The 27719-nt window shown below is 38.0% G+C and overlaps 1 protein-coding gene across 6 annotated transcripts in view; it reads right to left on the bottom strand.

The window, feature by feature from the left end:
- Positions 1-27719, bottom strand: part of RORA (RAR related orphan receptor A) — a 374669-nt gene that overhangs the window by 14488 nt on the left and 332462 nt on the right. For 5 of the 6 annotated variants that reach the window (XM_082769291.1, XM_082769293.1, XM_082769292.1 and 2 more), the window contains 6 exons: positions 16327-16412; positions 7524-7665; positions 5745-6140; positions 2430-2551; positions 874-1006; positions 2-109 (listed from right to left, as the gene is read on the bottom strand). In XM_082769291.1, the coding sequence (XP_082625417.1) occupies positions 2-109; positions 874-1006; positions 2430-2551; positions 5745-6140; positions 7524-7665; positions 16327-16412 (987 nt within the window). The remainder of the gene's footprint in view (position 1; positions 110-873; positions 1007-2429; positions 2552-5744; positions 6141-7523; positions 7666-16326; positions 16413-27719) is intronic. The other variant, XM_082769295.1, reaches the window with a different exon arrangement.

The raw sequence follows: 27719 nt of genomic DNA on the forward strand, positions 1-27719 counted from the left end.
CCTAAGGACTTGAAAACCTCTGGGCTAGCATACTTGCCATCAAAGTAGACTGTGTTGTTCTGGGAGTCAAAGGCACGGCACATTCTGATGAACACAACCTCTAAAGACCCTAAAACAGAAACAATGTATGTTTGACTATTTAAGTAGAGACTTCAGTTGCAAGTGAGGATTCAAAAACTTCAAAATGCTCTGCCTTCAGTATAGATTGAGTAGAGTAGTAGGTTTCTGTGGTGCAACAAAGAATAGTTCGATTTGATAGTACAATTAAAATAATTCCCATAAACCCCTTTAGAAGTTTTTGTAAAAGCAACTTAGTTAATGCTAATAAATATTTTTCATTAGAATAATGAAGTCTCTGAAGTCAAAGCAGTTCATTTAGATTATGCTCATGAAGCTTTAACAGCTTTGTCTAAGTAATCTGCATTACTTCTACAACATCTTGTGTAGAACAATCTGGATTTTTACCTACAAATATGTTATTCACTGTTAGTACGCCAAATCAAAAAAATTGAATCCAACTTCTTCATCCTTACACACTTATTGCTCCCTTTGTTCATAATGAAAATTTCATACATAGACTGGAACTCATCATAGAATGGTTTGAGTTGGAAGGGACTTTAAACATCATCTAGTTCCAACCCCCCTGCATTGGCAGCATACATCTTCCACTAAATGGAACTCATTCCATCCAGAGTAACCAAGAAAACATATTATTTCAAACAGAAGACACACAGAATTTATACGTTTGTTCTTGTAGTATTTTAAATTATCATTGTACAACATATGTATATAAGTATACATCATAACTGTATACAGCTAGCACTTTCCTCAGTCAAAACTAATAGAAGCAGACCTTAAAATTGACCCACATACCTGCTTTTAAAAGCACAATTTGATCATTTTGACACAGTTCCATAAAGCCATCAATGCGTTTGGCAAATTCCACTACATACTGTATAGCTTCTGTTATTTTGACTGCGCATAACTGCCACATTACCTCCCTTTGCTGTTTGAGAAAGAAGAAAAATTGAGAAGTTACTAATTAAGGTTTTAATGTTTGGAAAGCCCATTTTCATAAAGTAAAACTGAGCTGAAAATCAAAGTGGAGTGAATTCTCTCCAGCAATCCTGGCTACAGTCTGCTTATAACAAAAGGGATGTTAACCTCAAAGAAAAAGCCTCATGAAGATGAGTGAAAATGCAAACATGTAAAACTTCTTCAGTGATGGCAGAGAGATCCAGGTTGCAATATTTTTAGTTCATAAGCCAAAAAATCTCCAAGTGTAATAATTCTGGTGATTTCAGTGGGACTGTTACTCACTGCATCAAAAGAAAATTTACTATAGCACTGCATAATCACGTTTTTCCTATCAACTTCTGTTTTTATTTATTTATTATTACAGAACATGAATTATCTAACAAGCTGGTCTTCATAAGGATACATATAAAGTATACATATATGAAGATCATCTTGTGAATGACATAAAGGCAGCATGCAATTAGTGAATTTCTCTTATGTTAATAATAATTCAGGATGAGATTATCTAACAAGTGGAAAAAAAATATTCCTAAAGGTTAAGTATTTTTTGTGGAAATGAAAAATAAATTCAAAGAACAGTGTGCTTTAGTAGTGACTCTCAAGATAGTTTTCCAAAAGTATCCATTTGGTAGTAGTACGTGGATGGAAGGCATAATGAAAATACAAACAGGGATTAAAACTTACAATACCTACTGGAGGCATGGCAAGCATTCTGATGCTATTCTATAGGTAAATCTGAAACACTGTGGCAGCTGTAGAATGAATCAGGGATCCAACCCTGGCAATGAAGGTGGGAAATCTGATGGGTTCTGTGTTTATAACCTCAAAAGGAAATATACCATGCAAAACAAGAAAGCGTCAAATAAGCCAACAGACTTTTTGACTGACTCCTATTCAGGTTGTTGATTATTGGATAGGAATGGAAAATGAGTAAGACACTCCAATCCAAGATTCATGCATGTCCTTGTATTGATGACTATTTTGCAGATCAGCTGTAAAGAACTCTACAGTTACAACTTGATGGTTTCAACTGATTTTTATTTTATTTATTTATTTATTTGGATAATAGGGGTGATTATAAACTAAGAAGAGTAAATAACATGTCATTTAGGAGTGAAAAAAAATGCTGGTTTGTTATCTGTTTATCAATAAGAGACAAATATGTTTGGGAAGCTTTATCTTTTCCTGTATTTATAACAATCACAAATGCAAAGTATTTCCTGCCATACTCATTTAGGCTTTAGTACTGTTTTTTTTTGTTTTGTTTTGAAAACACAAAAATGTATATTCCTGATAGTAAACAGAAAGCAGTGAAAAAGTGAATTTTGCGGTGCGTTATGGGAATACCATGCTTTAGAAAAAGCATGCCAAACTACGGCACGCTTTTATACCTTGTTCTGATAGTTCTCAATTTCTTCCTGAAGAAAAGTCTGCCATGTTATCTGCTGTAGCTCTTCTCTCAAGTACTGGCAAGTTTCCATATGAGACTTGGAAATATTCTGTGCAAGATGTTCTAAAAGAAAGACCAAAAAGTTATACACATTAAAAATGCAAAGCTATACCTTCAGACATGAGGAAACTAACATACTCCATTTGCAAGTAGGAGGTGGGGAAAGGTTAGCTGTTAGAACGCTTCCATTTCAGATCTCCTTGGATTTTTCTTCATAACAATAAATTAATGCAAACTGCTAACTGACTCACGGTAGACAAAGCAGAATTCTGGTTCTTAACATACCTGGCCCAGCTCCTCAGGGGCCCAAAGCATCCATTAGAGGGCACTCTGCACATGCACATACACACATAACACACGCACACAATGCAGTTCTGAGATTTGAATGCAGGAACACCAAGTATAGTCCTTTCACTAGTTTGTAAGATGTTTAGGTGAACTTCAATTTATTTTTAAATAAAGAAAATTGTACTGGGGACAAACTTCTTACTTACACAGCAGTGGGTGCAAAGAAAGCCTGCAGGATCAAAAAGCTTGAAAAGTAAAGGCAAAATTTAGTGAAACCAGAGAGCATTCCAACTACTGCAAATTCAGTAAGCGGCCTTCCTGCTTTTATTAAGATAAAGTCAGCTTTGAAACCTGGACTAAGAATTATACTGTGAAGTACTGTTCAGACTTAGAAATCTTCTTCTTTTGTGTCTTGTCTCTTGACATGTATTTTAGCACATAACAAGCAGAGGCCTAGTGCCTTGTCTCACAGTTCTGCAGTCAGTGCTTTTTCAAGTTAGGCCATCGCTGACTGGGAAGGCTTGTAGTGCCAAGTGCAAGGGGCTGCACGTGGGTCGGGGCAATCCCAAACATGAGTAGAGACTGGGTGATGAGTGGATTGAGAATAGCTCTGCACTTGTGGGTATGGGTAGATGAAATAAATACAATATGAGTTGGCAATGTGTGCTTGCAGCCCAGAAAGCCAACCGTACCCTGGGCTGCATCAAAAGAAGTGTGACCAGCCAGTTGAGGGAGGTGATTCTCCCCCTCTACTCTGCTCTTGTGAGACCCCACCTACAGTACTGGGTTCAGCTCCAGGGTCCCCAGCCCAAGGAAGACGTGGACCAGGTCCAGTCTTGGAACAGGTCCAGAGGAGGACCAATAAGATGCTCAAAGGGCTGGAGCACCTCTCCTACGAAGACAGGGAGTTGGGAATGTTCAACCTGGAGAACAGAAAATTCTTGGGAGACCTCAGTATGTCCTTCCAGTAGTTAAAATGAACCTACAAAGAAGACGGGGCGAGTCTCTTTGCCAGGATGTACACTGACAGGACAAGTGGTAATGATTTTAAACTAAGAGTAGATGTAAATTAGATACTAGGAAGAAATTCTTTACTCTGAGGGTGGTGAGATTCTGGAACAGGCTACCCATGGAAGCTGTGGATGCCCCATCCCTGGAAGTGCCCAAAGCCACGCTGGATGGGGCTTTGGGTGACCTGGTTTGGTGGGAAGTGTCCCTGCAGGGGTCCAGGCAGGGGGTTGGAACTAGGTGGTCTTTAAGGTCCCTTCTGACCCAAGCCATTCTGTGATTCTATGAAAGTGAAAAAGAATGGTGATCAAGAACTACATGATATCCTAAAGGATGAGAGTGTCGGGTCTTCTGTGAAATTTGCTTTGCTTAATAACACCCTATACCAACTCTTCACAAATTGAGCTGCTGGACTGATCAGTCTGTTTAGTACTTATTGCATTAATAGTTTGGTTTAAAATAATATCTAAAATCAGATTGTATTTGCTACCTGAACAATCAACAATCTACAACATAAGGTAGTTAATACTTTTGTTATTATCATAGCTTTCATGTATTTCAGTACAATTTTTGTTTACAAGTGTGTACTTAAAACATTTACCATTTACTCTTTTACTTTCACTAGCAGCACCTGACAGCATTATTCATATGCCCTTGCAGGATACAGAAGGTGAAATTTTACCATGTTATTCACTAACTTTAGCCTCAGTTCTAGACCATATTTAAGCACACACCTAAATACTTTCATTGAACAGCCACACCTTCCTAAATTGAAACCTTAGTCTAGAAGACAAACATTCTTCAGACATTGTTTGGCAATGTCAATGCTGGGCACCCAAATCACGTTCCACGAGGCTTAAATGCAAGCACTGTGTAAATAAAGGTAAGCAATACAACAAACTCATTTTACTAAAGGGTTCCAAACTCAACACCTGGCCTAAGAAGGAAAATCCCTTTCTTTATAATATAGGTTTAATGTTGATCTTTTACTAATTCCCACGAGAATTTTAACAACCAGCGAGTGAGACAAAGCCAGTAAAATAGCCTTTATCCTATTTTTCTTCTCATTTTGACTTTATCTGTAACTGAAGGTACTTGGAGAATGTAAATGAAAGTAAAACCAGCAGAATATTTTTATCATATGCTTGCCACTAATTAACAAAAAAATAGCAAGAGAAAAAGTTACTTTTGGAATACCTGATTGTTTCAATTTTTAGGTTGTTTATTAATGGAATAATTAGGCATCTTAAAGCGGCTTCTCTAATGTCCTGTTCTAGTTCACTTTTGACTACTTGACCCAGTGCTCTCTAATGTGTCTGATATTGATAAATAAGAGTTGTGGAATTCAGCCCTACTGTAATCATTGAGTGAAAGGTTTGAAATAAAACATCCTAATTAATGTGGTCATTATACGGATCTTAGGGAAATTATCCAAACATGCTCCACTGAAAATTTTTCTGAAGTATCTGAGTCCAGATTCTCTTCAACCACTGGAAAAGAGAACTGCTCTCAGATTACATTAATGTTTTGGTTCTGTATATCCCAGATACAGGTAAACAGTGGAAGAAAATCCACTGACTTTTCATATTAGAAAATCATGACTTGTCATTAGAAAATATGGTATTTACTTAGTAAAAAAGGAAGATAAGACATTCAAAAATAAATCTTCAATTAAAGAAATACTCTTGTTGCTCAGCATTAAAAATTAGATTGTTCATCAGTATTCAGAAGGTACTATTACAAGAATTGAAAACAAAAGCAACGTTACTAGATCTGATCTGTAACACTTCTGTAATGTGTTCAACCGTGATTAGGGTATTGTGCACTTCACAGAAGAATGCCCATACATGCTCACAGCTGTCCTGAAGCAGCATTCTCACTATCACCTGGCTAAATGTGTCATTTTAATCCAAAGGACACTATCAAGACAATTACAATGGAAGTTTTTCTCTCTCATTACCTAATTCTGCCATGGACACAGTTGGAGAGGTCTCCCCATTTGTAAAAGAACAATAAGGGAAGAAGCCCGATGCTGGTGTGTAGTCACATATTGGTTCTGGTTTGATTCCATTAATATCAAGACCCGACTGATCTGGAGAAGGTTGTATGTCTAAGTAGAAGCTGCTAACTGCAGAGTCTGCTTTGCTACCTTCAGGGGTATGCCCATCAATGTAATTACTGAGGTCATCATGTAGCTCTGTTAACCCGTTGGTGGTGATATTGTATGTTGGTGTTAGTGGTTCTGCCTCTCCTGGTTGCTGCTGATGATCTCGCTGCTGCTGCTGCATTCGATGTTTCTGTACCTCCGCATACAGGCTGTCCCTCTGCTTTTTTGACATTCGACCAAACTTTACAGCTGAAATACAGACACACAAGACATTTAATTTCTATAAATCCACTACTGCATTTTGTTTGTCTTGGGTCTTTAAAAACTATACTGAAGGAGACAGTATAAAAGCTAAATCAGCAAGATGGGCAGACCTGAGAATCACTTCTGTCAATTACTGGTAATATAACAGCATCATGTGCTCTTTAAAACACCGTTTTACCATACTACTTAAATTGACCATTAGAAGTTACTGTTTTAGCTTGATTTATTATCTTTCCATTTCTGTGCCTAAAATATTTTCTTATATATCCACTGAAGTTGACCACGTATCCCTTAAGCATTCAAATTCCACCTAGAAAAGCAGAAGCTAAAAAGTACTATGCTTGTCTGAGATGAAATGTCCAATTCCTGCCAGCAATATATTTGTAAGTCCTAAGAATATGTTATGTGATTTCTGGGACCTGTGTCAGCTGTAAAAGCCTCACAGTTTAATAAGATGGTTACCACCTTTTTTTCCTTCTAGAGGGAAGCAAATGTGTTAGATGAACTCATCATTTCATTACATGGTCAACCATTTCAGATTTTTAGTTTCATGCCCAATAAAAAAAAAAAAAAGAAAATTTATTTTAAGAAGTACACATAATCTGAAAACTATTTCCTTATTCGGGCCTGATGTACATAGAGTAATGCACATGTGTGCATAGAACATGCAACATTGCTGTCACTATTTCAGGGGAAAAGACTCAGTTAAATCTTGAAATTGTCTAAGTGATGGCAGCCTCATTACACCTGTGGAGGAGGTATACAAATATCAGCTGCAAATTCAGTTCTAATAGAGTAACATAAGCTTGCATTTTACTGAGAGGTAGATTTGCATCTTTACACTAGGTGTAACTTTGAGCTTAATAGTAACAGCACTAGAACACATTTTCTTCAGAAATATACCATTAAAAAAGAAACACTACAACACAGGTTTGAAGAAACAATGATTTTCTCTCTGATTTTTTTCCAGTATTCACTATACATGCATTTAACTTCTGTATTTATTCTAAAGCAGTTCTGATCTGTATCAGTATGGCAGTCCATTACTTGCAACAACAGTACGTCACTTAAATTAGAATGAATACATAGAGGTAGTATTAACGTTAACACTAAAAACTGCATCTTAAAGTGACCAAAGGCAAAACCCTTAACTGGAATCTACAACAGATGAGTAGGAAAAAAAAAAATTCATACATGCCCTAATTTATATGTATTTATCTAAATGTATAATGTAAAACCACTCAATGATCTCAGCTATCAGCTTGATATCCAGTAACTGTTAAATCTTAATGTTGCTTCAGTTGAACACACAGTATACTAAATACTGTTTTGCTTTTTGCAATTAAATTGTGGGTTAGCAGAGCTTACCATCTCGAGACATCCCCACAGCAAGGCATTTCTGTAATCTACAGTGTTGGCAGCGGTTTCTACTGGTTCGGTCAATCAAACAGTTCTTCTGACGAGGACAGGAGTATGTAGCATTGCTTTGCTGACTCCTTCTGAAAAAGCCCTAGAATTGCAAATAGAACTGCAATAGAATTGCGTAATACAAGTCAAGAAGCTGTTAACTGATGGAGTGAATAAAGACTCAGGAAGGAAGCATACCTAACTGAGAATGAAGTTCAGGTGCCCTATAGTCAACTAAAGGAAGAGTTTTTGTTTGTGTTGTGTCATCCCCCCAAAACAAACAAAAAACAGTAAACTGAGTAAGCTGTAGGAAACAACTATTAAAAAAGTGTTATGATACATAAAGGAATTGCAGTTTTTTTCACTGATTTCACAGATTCCATGTGATGTACAATAACACTGTACACCAATTATTTCCAAATGAGATAATTATAAACCTAAATTTCCTTCATTTCCTACCTTCCTTGGGTCAGCATGGGTATTAAAATAGGAAGGATTCAACAGCTAGTTAATTCAACAGCTGATACCCTGTTCTGCCCTTGGAGATGACAGTAGCACACTGATGTTCAGCCTCATCAATGTATGTACGTGTTTAAAAATAGAGCACGATACTGAGCAATTGCCTCTATAGAGAACAAAACTTTAATGTATATACATTTAAAATCAGTTTGATGCTGACAAATGAGTTTTTGTTCAACTCAGTGAAGAGTTTCAGGTGGGGGTGGGGGGGAGCTGCAACAGATTTTATGTATTTGTTTTCCTCTTTTTTGAATCAACGACAATGGGCAGGTCCACCTCCAAAGAAAGCTAACTCGGGAAGGTTGTGCAGTAGTTAGAAGTTAGTTCTTTCCACCAGAATGGCACGTTAGTAATCACTATGCCAGCTGCTTGTTTTGAAGTTCATTTCATCTTTTTGCCACAGACTGCCCAAACGTAAGCTGGTATGTGTGTAATACCTACTTCACAGGGATTCTGAAAAGATGTAGTCATTCTAAAGAGGCATTTGAGATCAGTAAGCACAGTATTTTAGTTTTATGTTGCCACATAATGGATTAATTAACACCGCTGCAAAGAAAATACTTCCTCAGAAAGGCTGGGCACCCTTTAATTAAAGTTGGACTTTTACCAATCTTTTATTTATTCAAGGACCACATTCTGGAGTCTCTCAGCACATGCACACTCTGTCCAGACACTTGGTGAAATAAACAAGAAGGACTTTTGCATGATAAGTAAGAAACTTCCCGCAGACAGAAGAATGACAAAATGCTGAGATAAAGCCATATGCTCCATCTTTTGAGGAGGGTACTAGTTTTCATCAGTTACGTCTCCTTTATTAAAGCTCTACTGGGGAAACATGAAATATATATATATTTAAAAAAAAAAAAAAAAAGAGAGGAAACTTAAGATGCCTTCTTTAATCCCATTTTCTTATACGTTTTCTCATACCATTTATTCTGGTCTGTTTTATCTGATTGAACTTCAACTAATATTTATCAATAGTGAGGTAATTGTCACTGAGGCTGAAAGTATTGCAGCACATGCTGAGCTCCAACTGAATGCATTTTACCCTGCAGAAAATGTGAAATAAAACCAAGGAAATGTTTAGGCATCATTCCAACATCATGACTGATCTCTCTGGAGGAACAAAGTCTCAGATAAGTAGACAGCTTAATTTCCAGTTCTTTTAGCACCCTTATTGGAGCCTGGCACTCCAATGGAACTACGCATATAAGGACAATGCGATTCACTGGAAAAACAGGCTTAGGGATCAACTTGAGTGATGACTTACTGATCAAGGTTCTGCATCTCTGCATTATCAGTCCTTTAGAAGATTCAGTTCTCTAAACACTTCAACAGTTGCACTGAATGACATGCTCGTATATTAACTGTATTACATCTTCTGCCCCACTGACACCCTGTAAACAAGTTTTATCAATATCTACAAAGAACCTGCCCTCAAAGATCTCTGCTTTTTCTTCTGGCTGGTACCTGTGCTGTGTCTGTATTGCCAATTAGGCATATTTCTCTCTGTTAAGAATATTTGTGTCAACCTGAGGATTATTTTTAGTATTATAATGGAGAAAATATTGAGTTTTTTGCTTCTTCCAGATTTTCCCTAGAGACACAGCTGCTCAATACATTTTAGTGTACAATATATCAGCTAAGTTACAGCTTGAAGCTGTATTTTCAATAGAGCAGAACTGCCTCAAACTGGGGCCTTTAAAAGCACTTGCACTTTACAAATCAGAGATGTAGTAGAGTGCTTTTAAAAACAAACCATACAGTATTGTGTAGGCACGTTGAAAACATCAACAGTAGCTAAAGCAAAAAAAAAAAAAAAAAAAACAACACAAAACCTTGCCTCAAATTTTAGAAGTGAATTTAAACTTGTCTAGAGCTCAGAAACATGTGAGATTTGAGGTGGAATTACGAAAGTTAAACTGAAGGTCTTTTAATTGCAAAATTCTTCTATGTTGTATGCTGCTGTCATTTATCGGTGATTTCTCTAACCTTTTGACAGTCCCTGGTATCTCATGTCTCTAAAGGTAAAGGGAAGCCCCTATTTAGAGGAGACTTCTGTGGGTAAATATAGTTTCTTTCTTTTTTTTTTTTTTTATTTCATTTTCTGAGGAGAAGGAAAGACACTATATTGTGTTGTTCTATTTTCTCTCTTTTGCCAGAGGCACAGAGCTAGCTATAATTTTTCCACCAGGAAGGAGGAGGTGTATGCATGTTTGGTACACGTGTATACATTCAATCATTATGCAAACCAGCCCAGGCCACATACCCTTAATTGCATGGATGTTCATAACCATTATTTGAAATTCACGCAATTGCGTAATGGGCCACAGGCAGACTGGACCCCTCTTGATCAAACAAAACTATTCCTGCACTAGACAAATATCACTATGTTACACCGCTCTGACTGATGGCATGGGCTGAGCCAAGGTCTCTGGTATCAGAGTGTCTGTGAGTGCGTAGAGCCCTGCCACCTTCTGATGTCAGAATAAAGAGCCAGCTGATTTTGATGAGGCATCATTGAGCTTTGCCCGTCTCCCTATTTATGTAGCTGTATTAACACAGTGCCAGAAGAAGAGAGGAGCAGATTACAAGCCATAGCCTCATCTCTGCATTTCAGACTCCTATTTATGTACAAAACAATATATGTTTTTTCATACGCTGCCAAAAAATCAAGTTTGGGAAAAAGGGCACAAGAACTTTTCATTTGCAAGTCAGTTTGAATAACAACTTGTTAAAAAAGAACTTTGAAATGTAAATAACAGTTTTCACAAAGTCTATTAATAGTTCCAGCAACTTCACTGTTCAGTGGTTCCATGTTACAGACATCTCTGTCTAAGCTTCCTACTTTGAAAGGGAAAAATCCGATTGTGATTCTCTGATGTCACAAATCTCACCGCACAGACTCCCTCTCCAGTGCAGCGCAGGCTGAAATGCTGATCTCATGTTTGGTCTTTTGACAAATTTTCATTTAATGAATTGATTCCTACAGTTCATTAACATACCCACTTCCACTTCTGTATACACATATGTCTTAATTAGCTGCTCATTGGCTGTTTAATTACAAGAAAACAGCTGACAGCTGCCTTGCTGCATCCTAATGGCAGACGTTTTGGAATGACTGTATGCAAGCCCGTGACAAAAAAGACTTATTCATAATCCCATGATTTATGGCTAATACTTAAAGACTGCCACGTATCATTAAGTTTTGCAATATTCTGAGCAATTAACAATTAGTTGGGGGGGTGATTCTTTTATTTTTTTCTAAAGCAAACTATATAAAATTTTCTTATAAGAAGCATCAGAAAAAATACACTGCCAAATGTAAGAAATGTAAACATTACAAGTGGATTTTAACCCTTTTATGGCAAGGTGCATGTATTTTAATTATAAAGGGAAAAGAGTACCATGACAAAATTTTAAAATAAACTGTTAATAAAGTATTTGATAACAAAGTTATAATGACACTGAAAACAGAAAAATAAGTTTTATATAAGTAGCAAATACAGGAATGATATTTTGCTTATCAGGTTATACAAGGCCTCTTATGTACCTTCTTCTTAACATGGCTCATTGCTTTCTTACATCTTTTGCTTAAACTTGGTTAGGCAAAGCATTATGAAAGAAAAACCTCAAAAACATGAATTAGAGGTACGTGTTTACATTACCAACGTGACACTCCATGTTTGGCAGAATAAAGAAAAACCAACTAGTACACAAAGTCAATGTCTAAAGGAAAAAAAAAGCAACACAAGATGGGAAATGACGATACCAAGTATTGTTTTCTGAAGTAACAAACGAGGACATTTCTTGTACTTACAATGAACAGAACCACCTAAAAAGTCACAGGAGACAGAAGGCAGGGGCTATAAACCTTTGAAAATATGAGAAATGTGCAGAAGTCACATTTCTGTGCCAGCCATAGACGGTCTTATGAGAACAACTGCAGGCATTTAAGCAAAGAGGAGTCATACTAATGTGTTTGTGGGTCAGTTGGGCATGAACTGGCACTGTTGACAGCAAAAGCAAGTAATTGCATCAGTAAATTCTAAGATAGAGTTCATTAACACCAAGTTCATTTCAAACTAAATGCTTTGCTATGTCCTTTTCAGCATTCAGGTGTTACCTGACAACAATTTCTTCTTGCAGTACCAAAGACAGTGTTGGTGTCTCTCTTTCAAAAAAAAATCTGCCTAGCTAATTTGAAAGAAGGATGTATGTATTAATCTGTACTGGTGTTTCAGTTCTGTCTAGTCGTTCATAACAAATCAAACAATATCTGCAGTTCATAGCTAGGTGGGCAAGGGAGCAAAAGGAAGGGACTCAGCATGGTTAAATGGCCAGAGGCCAGTACTTAAAAGAAAGAGATCTGATACACGTCAGTAGACCAGCCTGAAGCAGAAAATACTGAACTGGATGGAACCATGTGTACAAACTAGTGTCCTTTCTCACCATGGTTCCTAATACTGAGGAAAAGGTTTTTAATGTGTTCCTACAACTAACAGCTAAACGAGTGCTCCATTCATATACTAGATTTTTCAATAGTGCTAGTACAGTGCTAGCATTTCTGATCTTAAACACAAGAATAAACTTTTTTGGACTCATGCTACAGTGTCCATGGCACTCTTCACCTATGCTTCTGAGAAGAAGTCTTAAATTACTCATTTTTCTCTCCCCTCTCCATCACCCTCCATTGTATGTATCAATGATGGTAAGAAAGAGCAGTCTCTTAAAATTTATGTGATTTATATTTAGCCACAGGAGCCCTCTGAGATCAAGTATGAAACAGAGCTTGGCTACAAACTTCATTTTATCACTGGGGGGGGGGAGGGAGAAGTGGAGAGGGTGTTATTTTTCATATATATATTTTTAACGTGAATTCAGATTCGGTTAAATGGGTTCACGGGTTGGGAGTAGTCAGTGATGTTTGCACAGAACAGCCAGTGACGTGATAAAAACAGCCAGTAACCCCAAAGCAAGGTAGGAAATGAAAACTTCTCAAGAAACACTAATTGACTTTAAAGTCTTCAATTCTCATATGTCAAATGCAATAAAGCAAGAAGAACTGGCCAGAAAACTTTCAGGTATATGAAATGGAAGGGCTACAAAACTACCAGGGCAAATAGGATCAGCAAAAATCAATTTGACCAAAGCTTTTCTGTGATTTCACACATGGTACAGATTAAGCTTACAAAGTAGGTCTTAGCAACTGAAGCTTCACATTAGATTTTAAAGAAATCATATTTCTAATGGTTATTAGTATTTAAACAGTATCATTTATGTTAACATTACTATTAAGTAACATTAAAGTTCACACCAAAGTGGAGTGCAAAACAGTAAGGGAGCCGAAAGCTTCCCACCCTGCTGCTGTTGCTGCCCGTAGATCGATCATTCCTGACAGGCCTGGCTTGAGAGGGCAGCAGCACCTCTGTTCATTTACGATGACTGAGGCCCTGATCCTGCAATCTGAAGCCCGTGAATGGGTTCTTCTGTGCAGAACCTCACTGACTTCAATGGGACTACGTTTGTGTAGGACATCGGCTCCATGAGTCAGTGTAGGGCTGGGAACTAGGTCTTCGTAGCAAAGTAGTTTTTATGAAAGAAGGTTTAACATAACATGAAGAGCAATGTAAGCATGCTCAAACCTGCAGAGATCAGAGCCATAGAAAAGCTGGGAAATACACTTCAGGGGAAAAAAAAACCACACCACCAACAAAAAAAGAACAAACCCAGACCAATACACACCTGGCTCATTTGGGAGAAGCCAAGTTATGCCAACTTTTTCACCAGCCAAAATAGTTCTGTTGGGTGAGACTTTGTTGACATTACTGTGGAAGAGCTTAACACAAACAAAACTCATCTGCTACAGTAGTGTACTTTAAATGCTGTACAGCCATTATCATTTAAACTCTTCCTGTGACTTGTCCCCACTAGAACTCCCTTATCTTTCACTACTTGCAGGTCACCCCTCTGATGCTCTGGCATTAAAGAACAGTGAACTTCAGAGTTCTTTGCCTCCTAGAGAGAAATAACTAAGTTGATATTTATTTGCTTTAAAATACAGACTAAAATTGTATAGTTAGAGAACTTGATTCTGCTATTGCAAGAGAAGGAGAAAATGCCTAACTTCAATCTTTGAGCCACTGTCTTGTTTATTCACACATGCTCCACCTGTGTTCAAATAGGCTTCAGCATGGTAACTGTACTTGCTTGCTTGCCTTCCCTTCTGCCCTTTCCCACCAGCTGACCATTCTGGTAGCATTCTCAAAGGCAGACTGAGGACTGCACAGATTTTCAGAGACAGATTATATAGAGTTCAAAGGAAAACGTTTTGTTCTAAAATGCAAGGAACTGCACATGCATTTCTCACTACGAGGCCAGTATCTGTTGTTCTGGCTGTTGGAGGTATACAATGGATTTTTCTCCTAGTAACTTTTAAACTTTTTAATTTTTTTTGTTTGCATTTATTCCTGTGAAAGCACAGTCACTCTGATGGGAAAGTTCTCAATGGATTTCTTTTTCTAACCCATAGTGCTAAACTCTTAGCAGCTACATACCAACTAATGTGACTGTGAGTATGGTGCATGCTCTGTTATTTCTTCCTGTATGTAGCCATCCTGCTGCTTTTGTTCGGGTCTCTTCTCGCATGCAGGGCTTAAGAGAAGGCCTGCATTCAAAGAAACGCATGACAATGAAGCCAAAGATGATACAGTTGGCAACTTTCCTTCCCTTTGGCAGCCTGTTCCTGCTCTGCAGCAGGCCATGTTGTGAAAGCCCTGTTTTCTGCACAGATGAGTGTTAGCATTATGCTAACCTCAGTCTCTTGACAATGATGCTCATCAGGAACCTTGAGGCAGTCTTTCAGGTATACAGGTCCCAGACCATGTAAAGATTAAAGGGTCTTGGACAGTCAACGTAACTTGATATTCTTACAATCACACAGCAGAACTGCCACTGATAATGTCCGCCACTTCTCAAAGCTGAGATTTGATAGGTGCTGTTCAGCTACTGCATAAAAATGAAAAAAAAAAAAAACCTACTATTTATTACGAATAAAGTGTTTTTTTCCTACATTTGAAGTGCATTTCCTGCATTCTTCTGTAGCAATAGCTCTTCCAAAGGGCATGAGGTGTAGTCCTACATAATTTTAGCATTCTGAGGTTTCTTTTTCTTCTTACCAATACTTGCACGAGACCCAAAAGAACGTGAGAATGAAAACAAAAATCTTCAGAGGAAAAACAAAAAAGATATCTCTATGTTGTGAATGCAAAGACGTTGCTTCTTTGATGATGGAAGGCAGTATCAAGCATGTCAGGAGAGTACCCTAAAACCTACCATAAATGTAATTTCTTAACAACTAAAGCATAGATTAATAGTGAAAAACCCATCAGCATGGGACAGCAACACATAAAGAAAGCCACAAGCTACAGCACAGCTGTGTGTACTGTGTCATTCCCAAGCTAGCGCTGTAATTCTGCACTAGTGATAAAAAGGAACGATCAGCTTCACATCACCGTGAGCTAGCGCTAGCATTGTTTTGTCTAGTTCTTGGTTGTGAGAGACAAACTAAACAAAACACAAGTACTTCTATTGGAGTCCTTGTTCACTAAAGTTCCTAAAGGTACAAATCCAGAAAAAAAATCAAAGCTTAAACCTTAACACAGCAATGAGCTACATGGTAAGGAATACACACTGCTCAGAGAAAGACTTGAATAAGTTTAATAACAGTAGCATGTAGTATTTGTGCAAAAGCATCTTCCATACAAACCAAAAGAGATTTGTAACTGTAACAGGTTACAAAAGAAAACTGAGAAGTCACAGAGCTCTCACAGTAGCTATCTCAGCACAGCTTCTTAGTGATTTATAAAGCAAAAAATGGAGAGGGAGACTCAAGAAAATCACAAACTCCCTCTCAAGTGCATCCACAGAACAGATTCTTTGCTATTTGTTAGAAGTGGTTTATCTTTTTAAACCTCTTCTGCGTATTCATAGAGAAACAGCTTAGAGCACACGCAGCACAACTGCGTGATTTTTGAAGCCTGTCCTGAAAGGTGTGTCACAAAAATGCCTTTTTCAAAACCCAAATGAAAACAGTACTTCAGACTCACCAATTGATTTCATATTCTTTGAAATGAAACGTACTGATTCAACTTCCACACAATAGTTGCTCTTTAAAAGAGGAAGAAAAAGAATCACTATCCAAAGGCCAAATGCTGTTTTAAGACTTAATTTTTTAGACCCTTACCTTGCAGCCTTCACATGTAATGACACCATAATGGATTCCTGATGATTTGTCTCCACAGATCTTGCATGGAATAATTTCAATTTGAGCTGCAACAGAAACACGCAACCAGTTAATTACATTTTCTTTTAAACACCTTATAAAAGCATTCCCCGATCAGCATTTGTACAGTGAAAACTAATAACCTGCTAAACATTATACTGCATTAACTATTCATTGCTGAACTGTGAGGGTCCCCTAGAGCTTTGGACTAAATTATGGCTGCTCGTTATATAATAGCTTTTGGGTTATTAAAATGGGTCATTTGAGAAGGTGTTTAAGAACCACAAGAAGGCTGGAATCAGCATTTCAAAGCCAAAAAGAGTAAGAGAGTTCACATTTTGGCCAAAGAGCTAGGAAGACAGTGGAAAGGTTTCTTCCAATCTCACTCCTGCGAGGTTGTAATGTAATTTAAAAGTTTGCCCTGCCTGAAAATGGATGCAACATCTTCAACGGAGGAGTCAAGATAATGCCACCCAGCTCACGTGACTGGCCAACACATAAGAGACGCAACACGGTAAATAGTAACTGCAGTTTAGAAATCCAAAATTCACATATCTGAGTTGAATTATCAGTAAATTTTTGTGTATTAGTTTCCACAGAGTGAATGAGGGAGGAAAACACAGCAGCATTCTAGTCAGCATATAAAAACCAAAGGAGATAATGTAGTCTGGAAAATGCCATAGAGAGATACAGGGTGCAAAAGCCCTCATTTTTATATCAAACTTACATATACATATACTATATATATATCATTATATCATTATTTATATACACTTGTAATTCAGTTTACTGTGTGATAAAACTCTCTGCATGCATCTCTAAATGGCAACTCCTTCCCAGACATGGGAATATACAAGGAATACAAGGATTTAGTAAGGGACTCCCCATCTACGCAGGAATACTTCTTCAACTGCTTTTAGAGAAGGCAGCGGCAGTCATTTTGCTAGCCAAGTGTCTCTTCAGACAGGACCATGCCGAGGCAGCAGCTTATAATGTCAGAGAGCAGCAATCAACATTTTCCGTGTGCTTGCATGTGCTCACACAAACACACCAAATGTGTCTATCAGCTGGAGAGCAAGAAAAATTCAAAGAATGCACCTTCTGTCCTGCAGCTGCGTTGGATCGGCCGACACTGATTTTCCTGAACTGGGTTATCCTGAACAGGAATACAAAGACAACCCTTGCTGCGTCTCTCACTGTGATTTATTAAACAGCTGAAGTGCAGTTAATCTCCTGCGAGGAACTGAAACCCATTCTCAAGATATGCCTGATAGCTTCAGAGAGCCTTTATTTCATCCAGTTCATGGCTATCCAGTCTGTGACAACACACAAAATCGCACCTAAGATACTGCATTAGCCTAACTTCCATTGTACTTTCAACAAAGCTTTCAAAATGTCATGTCCACTCTTTCAAATGCCGTATTTTACATGCCATTAAATCCCTAACTGACTGCTTACTATTAAATAGAATCATCTTTTATAACAAGAATGCTACTGTATGCTCCAGCACAGCTCAGGATCAGGCCAAAACTCAAGACCGGTAGACTGTGAGTACAGCACTGACTGCTCAACTGTTACTTCAAAATATTCTCCTTGCTACATCAAATGCAGTGAACGGAGCACCTGAACAGTACCCGTTTGTTCCCAGGAACCTAAATAGCAGCTGAAATAATCTTATAAGGGAAGCACTACCCAGCAGGTAAGGGACTACATTGTTTGCCTGGTATTTCCGTATCAGCAGCTTTCAAAATATTTTTGTACTGCAGGACACCACTTGCATCTGCTCCCATCATAAGGATCTTTGCGTTCTTGACATTTAATCCCACACCTTCCCTGCAGCAACAAATGATAGGCTGAAATTAAAAGGTGCGTTTAGGATGCTTAAGGAGACAAAAACTTCTGCCCTGCAGTCGTCCAAAAAGTGTTTTAATTTCACTTGGCTCTCAGCTAACAGCAAGGCAGGAAGTGAAATAATAAAAGAGAAAAATAAAGTGGATGATATTTTATTAATTCGTTCTCTGCATTAATTGTTAGGAGAGCATCCTGTGTTTCCAAAGCCTCAGAACAGAAAGGGTAGCATAACCTCCCCTGAAGTTAACACTTTACATTACCAAATTGAACAGAGTGAAATTCCCACAAGTTCAACATTTGTACATCAGAAGTTCAATTTCAGAGAGAAATCCTATAGGCAGATTCTGGAATAGATCTATTGATTCCCATTTGTAACTTTTCAATATATGGTTATTTTTTTTTACTCTGCTACAAGGAGTCACCAGCCTTCTCCAGCTCCTTTGGCGGAACAGCAATAAAGCTTATCTGAACAGCTACACGGTAATATATTTTTCACATTTCACTTTTATATGCATAATTACTGCCTTATTACGAAGAGGTATGATATAATTGGATCTTGTTTATCTACAATCTCCAGCATATTAGTTAAATCACCCATGAAGTCTGTCTATGCAATCTCTGTTTCTTAAGCAACAGGACATTTGCAGAGTGTTTCTGAAGGAATGTAACATGCCTTCAAAGTGATGGCCTGAAGCTAGCTTACTAATAGCCTAAAAGGTGCAATAATTGGTCCCAAATGCATTTGCCAGGGTCCTTTACTGTTAGAAGAGAATCTACTCAGGTTCACAGGCTCCAGCTCTGCTGGATTGTGCTGACCAGCGTGCATACAAACAGCAGCACCAAATCCAGAATCGTTTCAGAACTCCCAATTCCCTAGAATTTACTACACCTTCAAGAGCACATAGCATTTACAATTTCAGCTTAACATTTCACTTTGAGATACAGTACAGTGGGATGAAACTCAGAAACATAAATTACTTGGGACTGCCACAACCAATTGTATTACAAATTAATGCCTGGAAAGACATCAGATCAATTACTGCTCTATGTGGTTGCCTTTGCAAATCAGCTCATTGAAATGGAATCCCTGTCGCAAGTTCATACACTTTCCATACAGCATGAAAGGACTTGGATACTTTAAACTTACTAAATGCAAATTGCCTGTGCCAAGATTATGCATTTTTCTTACGAGGGTGAAAATATTTTCCCCACTTATAACTTTGACATGCAAATATGTACTTGCTAAAACCTTGTTCTTATGCAAACAAGGCAGGTGGGAAATATTTTTACATGTCAAGAATATGTTCCAACTTGGTTTCTCACATTCCCAGAGTTACTTAGAGCTTCCTGCCGTGTTCTCATTAATTGTACCTGTGCTGTGCTTACATATATTTATATAGTGTATTTTCCAAGATTGTATAAAATACTCTAATTCATATTTTAGACTAGAATTAGCCTAAATTACAGTTTACAATTTCTGTCTCCTGAGGTGGTGCTCAGGCTGATTCTGGTTCATGCATGAGCAAATTATTTCTTAAATATGAACTGCAGAAAAAAATAAACTCTCGTGGTTGCTTAGAAACCGCTACAGATACCCAGGTGACAGATGCCGTCTGTATTCCCTGATTAAAGGCCTGAGAATCTTTCACACCCTGAAATAACAGTGCTCCAGAATACTACCAATGATGTCCTCTGCCAAAGGCAGTGATGAATAGGAAGTGAAGCCCAAACAAACACCAGGAACAAAAGATACAAACACAAGCACGAAGACCCACCTCAAGCATTGAACAAACTGCTAGAGAAACAGCTCCTGAGAGAAAGACGCGACCACTAAGGGCCACAGGTAGCAGTTGTGACCTGATGTCAAACACAGGGCACTCTAGTGTAAAACTGAAGGGCATCTGACACCCACTTCTATAAACGTGTATATCAAAGATCCCTTAAAACGTAGCTATTCCTATCACTGGAACGGCATGTAGTTTCCAAGAAATGTATCGTCTTTCTGCTGTAATGCTGTGTGATGGTTCATTTTACAGCAGGAAAACTGAGTGCACACTCTGATTTACTTGAAATCAGACAGAACAGTAACTTGAGCCCAAACACTGCAAGAGAAAAAAAAAAGTATTTTGTCCCCTGAACCATTCTTCTTCCTCCATCCAGTGTGTCTTGGCAATATCTTTAAGTAGCTCTGATATGCCTAAATTACATGATTGTCTCCACCTAACTCCTAATGAACATGCCTACCAGACAACCAGAGACAACTAAACAACATCTTTTGTTGGCATCTGTAACAGAAGAATATCCCTTATTTCTTCCTACTCCAGGCTTCACTTCTTTCCCCAGATCTGAACCAGTTTCACTGGACTTGCCTGCCTTTTTAGGCCTCTCCCCAAACCAACCCCTCCAGACAGCCCGTCCCTTTTTATTAATTCCCACATCATGAAATGCTGCTTTATTCCTTGTCTGGTTTGAGCAATAGGGGAAAGAAAACTAACTAATTCTGCATTGGTAAGGAACTGTTTTCTAAAAGCTCGTCATAATAGTTTCTTCCTTTCTAACTCCTTGGGCAGACTCCCATCAGGACAAGGCTCTGTACAGCCATGGAAGCAAGGAACATCTTTCTCCTCAGTTCTGACATCCAAGTAGAAACGCGTTGAGCCTTGACACAGGAAAGTGTATTATCAATCCACCCTGAAGAAAACGTTCTTCAGAAGAAGAAAAAAAAAAAGATTTTCCAGAGATCTAAGTTTTCTTTTTTCTTCTCTGTTAAGGTGTATGAATGAAAATTCCAGGTGTACACCCTCTTTTTTTTACTCAGTAAAGATGGACTGAAGCTTGTACTGGTTAGTGTGCCAGACTGAAGTCTATTTCTTAGAAGCTATATGGGCACTAAGCATCCTTCTGGGACCCACTTGCTTTCTGGTGAAAGCAGCGTAGCCAAAATTGCTAGCTGAACTCAAGACTTCACGGCCAGATGCGGTGTGCATATTACAGTCAGGACAGGAGCTGGGGTCTCTTAAGACTCAGGGTACTGCTTAAGAAGTTCTCTCTTCTTTTTCTTCAAAAAACATTTAAATTGCCTTCCCTGGATGTGGCTTACCTGTCCCCTGCTTCAGAGGGCGCGTAGAACTGTGTAGCTAATTCAGAAGGGTTTTGAATGAAGCACGATACATGTACAAATTGGGCTAACTTGTTTCTAAAGGGATGCAGTTTGTGCCAGACGATGTTGCTAGTGCTGTTCGTAAGTATATTGATTAAATTAGGAGGCATACATATTCACTGACATATTCATACATATTCATTGACTCAAACAAGGATACTGCATGTAATGTGGTATTTAAAGCAACATAATATCTGATCACAAACTGAATTAACAAGGAATGATTTTACTATATAATATTCTAATCTTCCTGCATTTTCAGCTTCATTACCTAAATAATTTGCTCTGTCATGTACCCTAAGTAATTTGAGCTGGCTGCAAATTACTTGCCTCTGAACACCTGCAGCTTACAAACACTGCAATTCCACTAAACTAAAAGCCAGTGGCAGCACAGCTCTGCCCGTTCCATTAATATGCTACGCTAAGTGACCATCTGTCCACTCATATATATTAAAATATTTAAAGCCTGTGTACTTCTAAAGATGACATCTGGTTGGTAGACATCTGAGGCATTTTCAGAACACACAGTAACTGCTTGGATCAATAGCTGATGGAGACAAGCTCCATTTACCTGCCCGCTCCTTGTGTGAAGGTCTGTTTATTCAATGTGCAATCCCCACCTTAACTCCGTTCTGACCATGAGTAGGCTGCTGGGTATTGTAATGGCACAGCTAGGAACAAAGAGTTCCCGAGAAGACCTAAGAAAGCTGCCATGCTAGAGACTTGTGTCTTACGGTTGGATTTCTGGGGGGCTAGTACAGTTGACATCACATCACAGCAGCTCTCCCAGCACGTGGGACGTTCATTGTGTCTTTTTCTCCTTTACAAGCTGTCATACCTATAGCTGAGCTCAAGCTGAGCAGCATCCCTCAGAGCATCACCTGGCCATCTTCAGTTACCACGAAGTGTGCAGGAACACCTCTTTGAGACTGCTGATGCTGTCCAGCTTCCCTAAAACTGACCAACGGGTTGAAAATGGGTTTGGAAATTGAGAAGTAGGATGGATGGGCAGAAATCAAGACAAACACAACAACCTCTCTAAGCCTTGTTTCCTTAGGAAATCAAACTAATAATAAAACAAAATAAATACTGAGGTTATGCTGGTACAAATCCTTTGAAGTCCGTGGGTGTGATGGGTGGAGTGCAAATGAATGTAGCCACCGAAGTATTAATTAAAAGTAAAGTATGAGCAACACCTCAAACACACGAGGCAGAAATGCTGCAATGCCAAGGCTGGCTCTTTGGGCCTGAACACAGCTGGATCCCTCTTATTAGGTCAACTGATTGTGTGCAGCACTCCATAATGCTACAAACACTTGGCTTCAAAGAGTATGAAATGAGATGCATGATAAATAGTACAGAACAACAACATGAGCACTTTTGGGGCTTGCAAGGATGAATTTTAGGAATAAATCTAAATTCTTTCAGCCTCTGTTATTTACTTATTTAGGGGGGGGTTTGAAAGCTCCACCTTCGTTACTAATTCCATGAAAATGAATTGAACAGGAATTGTGCGGATGGTTGAAATAATACAGCAGAAGTTGTACAATGCAGTAAGTTATGTAACAATGATATAAAATCTTTCAATTTTATGTGATTTAGACACGTCAAAGGGAACAGTGCAGTAAGGGCTCATATTCTTATGCCAGAATCACTGGCATTTATGCTTAATATTCTTCTTTAAACCTCAAAATTTTACTTAAACATTTTAAATTATATGCTTAATGTTCTTCTTTAAACCTCGATATTTTACTTACACATTTTAAATTAAAGAACCTGAGCTTGTTATTACATTAAGCACTAGCTTCAACAAAGATACCTGAATGCATAATGACAGGAGGATATATGGAAAATAGTTTGGATTCTCCAATAGGCACAACTATTTCTGTGAAACTGCTGTGATATTTTTAATTTTATATTAAAATGGAAAACTCCTGAAAAAAACTTTAATAGAACATCAAAATATACTTAACCTCTGTAAGAAAAAATAAAACAAAATGAAGTTCCCAACACAAAATATAGGACTTCTACAAGGGTCTAGGAACACAATGTAAAAAATGACAAAAGGTTTTAAGAGGAACTCAGAGAGATGAAGTCTGCTCCTGCTCAGTCATGTGTGTAACACAAAATCATTTTTTTTCTTTTTTACTACAGTCTCATCTCCCTCCACAGTCTTTTCTTTATTCATCCAGAAATATTCTTATTCTTCTTGATCCAACAAGGCAACTTGGTATCTCAACATTTCTAGAATGAAGCAACTGAAATAACTATTTTTTCCCTTCTATTTTTGAGGAAAAAAAAGAGCAGTGATCTAATTTGTAGTCAAAAGCTAAATGGTTTGATTTTCCTTGTTGAAGGAATGACTGATAGAGACAATTCTAGCTTGGGACTACAGGCACATTACAAAGGCAAACCACAGATGAGAAATCACACTAAAGCAGTGAGCTTCATGCTTTTGCTTAAAATAATTGGGGCTGCCACATCCAGACATGTTCTGTCATCCAAGAGCACAGAAAAGTAGTCCTTACTTGATAGGACATCCAACTTATAACTAAAATCTATTAGTTTGTTAAATTGAGGGGGGGTTTGAAAGCTCCACCTTCGTTACTAATTCCATGAAAATGAATTGAACAGGAATTGTGCGGATGGTTGAAATAATACAGCAGAAGTTGTACAATGCAGTAAGTTATGTAACAATGATATAAAATCTTTCAAGGATAAGAAAAAAATTAAGAAAATCCTAACCACTTCCTGGTTCCAGATCTGGGGAAAGAGTTGTTCTTTCTGAGTAGACCCCACCCACAGGCATAGTAACCAGAATTAATAGCAGGGACTAGAAGAGGGAAAGAATGGAGCAGGTTCTATGCATTTCAAATCCAAAGCATTTTAAGACTGGTTTGACTATTTTGATATGTTCAGAAAGTATTTCCACATTATATTATATTTATTCAAAAAAAAAAAACCAACCCAAAACATCATTATACTTCATAATACTTTGGCTTCTTGCGTTCTTTCTTGTTCACTCAGTTGCTTACGAATAAACATATGAGTATTGAATTCTCTTCTCTGGTTCAAAATTAACACTAGATGCATTGGCTATGATGAAGAAGGTTTGGAGTATGATTAATTTAAGGACTGAGCTGAATATAATTGTTGTTAAATAAAGCAATGCAGTACAGCAGGTTTTCAACAAACAAAAACACACTTGACACTGCAATCATGTGACTGCCTTTACTGGAACGCAACATAGTTTTATTCAAAGCCCTGGACTGCACATCAAGACATAGATATAATTCTCATACTACTGCTGATTTGCTATGTGAATGGAGACACTGGTCCATTTCTCATTTTCTCTATCTACATAATCAAGATAATCAGCCTTTACCTCTACACAGCTATCTTAGGCAACTGGTACATACTGCCAAGTCTTGCATCTTCATTTTATGACCCAAGAAGCAAGTCAGTAGACCTCCAAACAAACACCATTCGTCATACATCTGCTGTGTTTTGCACTGCTTAGATAAAAGCTGCCACAAAACTACACAATAGTGATTGTGACCAGACCAGTTATCTGATTAAAACAAACAAATAAATAAATAAAGCCTACAGGTTTAATTGCATACCTACAAAAGGTTGCTCTTGACAAAATTACACAAAATACAACTTTCAGAAGCAACACAGGTGTGAGTTATGACCACGGTAAGTGGCAGCACTGCCTGTTTTTTCTATTCTGATTTGTTACTGCATTTATCCAGTAAGCAGCAAGCTAGCAGTTATTTCATTCCACGCTATGTTGATAGAGGATTCTAGACTTCACTTGGTTTCTGTCATCCCTAATTTCTTCCTTCAGATAACCAGTAACCTTGGGTATCTGTGAAGAGGAACACCTGCAGCAGGGGCATAAGCACAGTTCTGTTAAGACACATTCTGTACCATGCTGCTCTGCTGCTAGAACAAACCAATGCATATTGCCTGTTCAAATAAAAAAGGAAAGGAGAGAGGAAAGAAAGAAAAAGAAAGAAGTGAGCTGGCAGGCCAAGATGCATGTTCACCTGAAGGCAGAGAAAGTGCCCTGATACACTCAGACACATGGGGATTTCTTCAACTCTGCAGTTGTTTTTCCCTGATATTAGATAAAAGCAAATCTACGCTGATTTGTACTCCATATAGGAGTTGGGTCTTTCTTTCTTAGTAGTAACAGAGAGGAAGAAAACAAAGTGAAATTTGCATGAGAACATAATCTGGAAGAAATATATTTTCTGGAACTAACTGGAGAATAATGAAGGCATTCTCGCCTCCCTGACAAAAGGAGTCAAATTCCTCCAACTGCATTGAAAAGCTGAAATGTATCTATATTTCTATTTATAAAAAATACAGAAATAAACAGAAATAAGAGAAACTAATGAAGACTTAATTTCAATAAGGCATGTCTTTTAATAATGTCTGTTTCAGAGTGGAAATCTAAATTACCTCTAACATTTGCTCTGTTGATTAATGCATGAAGTCCACCTTTTCTACGAAATTTCCTACTCTGAGCTGCAGGAGCTGGCATTCCAAACACGGAATTTGTTAACTCCAACACTGGCCTCCCAGCTTCTTCTTCCTAATTAAATGTGCTGGCCTATGGGAGCATCTCAATGTATTTGTTTGTTTGCAGCATGAAAACAAAGAAGAAATTACAAACCACTTGTTAATTTTAACCCAGAAAAAAGTATGCCAGCACAACATTCTTTAATAATTTTTCACGGGTTTTGAACAGCCTTAAATTATCAATACTTTGAAGGCAATCATTTTAGTCCCTATTAAAAGGCATATAGTTACATTGTATGCCAAATAATGAGATTTAATTAGTTGGTAGCTAAATTGCACTAGCATTTGTTCACTAAGGAAAGATCTTTTACTAGCTTTTTGAAACAGTGGTAAAAGTAGTACTTCACTTGCAACATGGTATGAAAATTGTTAACAATTTCAACTAAATTCATTTGTAAGGTGAATCACTGAACATTAGGTCAATGAGACTAAATGTGACTGTGTGTAACGCTTCCATTTCATTCTTTCCATGCATAGGCAGATAGCTCTCTGATCAATCCATAATTCCTGAATGCATGCTCCTACTTTGCAGGTTTCCCCTGGTTAGTGACCCATCACCTCCGCCCGTTCCCTATTCCAATGCACGTTTTCTGTTACATTTACAGTTTGGCCAAGTCATGGTGCAGTTCAGTATTTATTACCCCCGAGACAGCAAATGTCAGTCTGGAAAAAGGAACATGGAAAGCATATGGAAAATACAAGAGGATATACTTTGCCCAATAAGGCAGGTGTCCCTTTAAACAAAGGGTTTTGTCATGATTCAGGTTTGTCCTGCCATTTTGCTGGTCTGCAAAAATTTTATTAAGGGTTTGGCCTCTGCAGAAATTGCAGGATGTATCACTATGTGTATTGAGAAATGACACTTTGTATGAATACATTAAAGCAAGACAAACGTGGCTAGTGCAGAAGACACTTCCTTGCAAAAGAGCTGCACTTTGATGAAAAAATATTCAAAAACTCCATGTAATTCTAGAAGAAAAAGTAGCACAAAAAAAATATTTTACCCAGACTAGAAAAGTTCCATCATTCTCAAGTGACTACATCTTCCTTTTTAAGATATTTTCATTTTCTTTTTGGCTGTACACAAATTTGATGTCATTAAAAAGTTTTCCTTTGATGCTGTATGCCAAGTGGAATCATTAGTTTCTCACAAAGGTGTGCTCTCAATGTCTAGTTTAAGTTTTCATTTTCAGATGATTCATTTAAGGGATGAACAGTAACAACCAAAAACAACTTCAGAACTCTAAACAGTAAAAAGCCTGTTTAACACTTGCTCGTTTTTAATTTCCTCCAACACCTCCTGTCTGGATTCACATGGCAGTCAATACTGAGAATTTATTCTGCAACTCCTTCAGTGATATTTGGCTGCCAGCAGCTCACATACTCAGGCCCAAACCAGGATCCCTCAAACCTCACACAGGGGTTCCTCTGGAGTCTGTGTTCTGCATCTTCCCAACTGGCACAGGGACATTTATTTATTTTTATAACCAGGGATGCTGTCCATTGCCACTGTTTTTAGGGTCTTTGTGCTGTCTCATCTTTTCACGGCTCCTCTGCATGCTCTCTTCAGATGTCTTTAGAGGATTAATAAAACTACTTTTAGTAGTCCTTTCGACTTGCATTAAGTTCCTTGGTGGTCCCTCATTCTTCTGAAGCCAGGCCAGGACTGCCCATCTTGCCAAGGACAGGGAGAGCTGCTGGATAGCAGCCAGTTCTGCCTGGTGGTGGTTGGGTGCACATTTTTCTCCTCCTT

Source organism: Aythya marila, assembly GCF_965140915.1.
Source record: "Aythya marila genome assembly, chromosome: 11".
Classification (NCBI taxonomy): Eukaryota; Metazoa; Chordata; class Aves; order Anseriformes; family Anatidae; genus Aythya; species Aythya marila.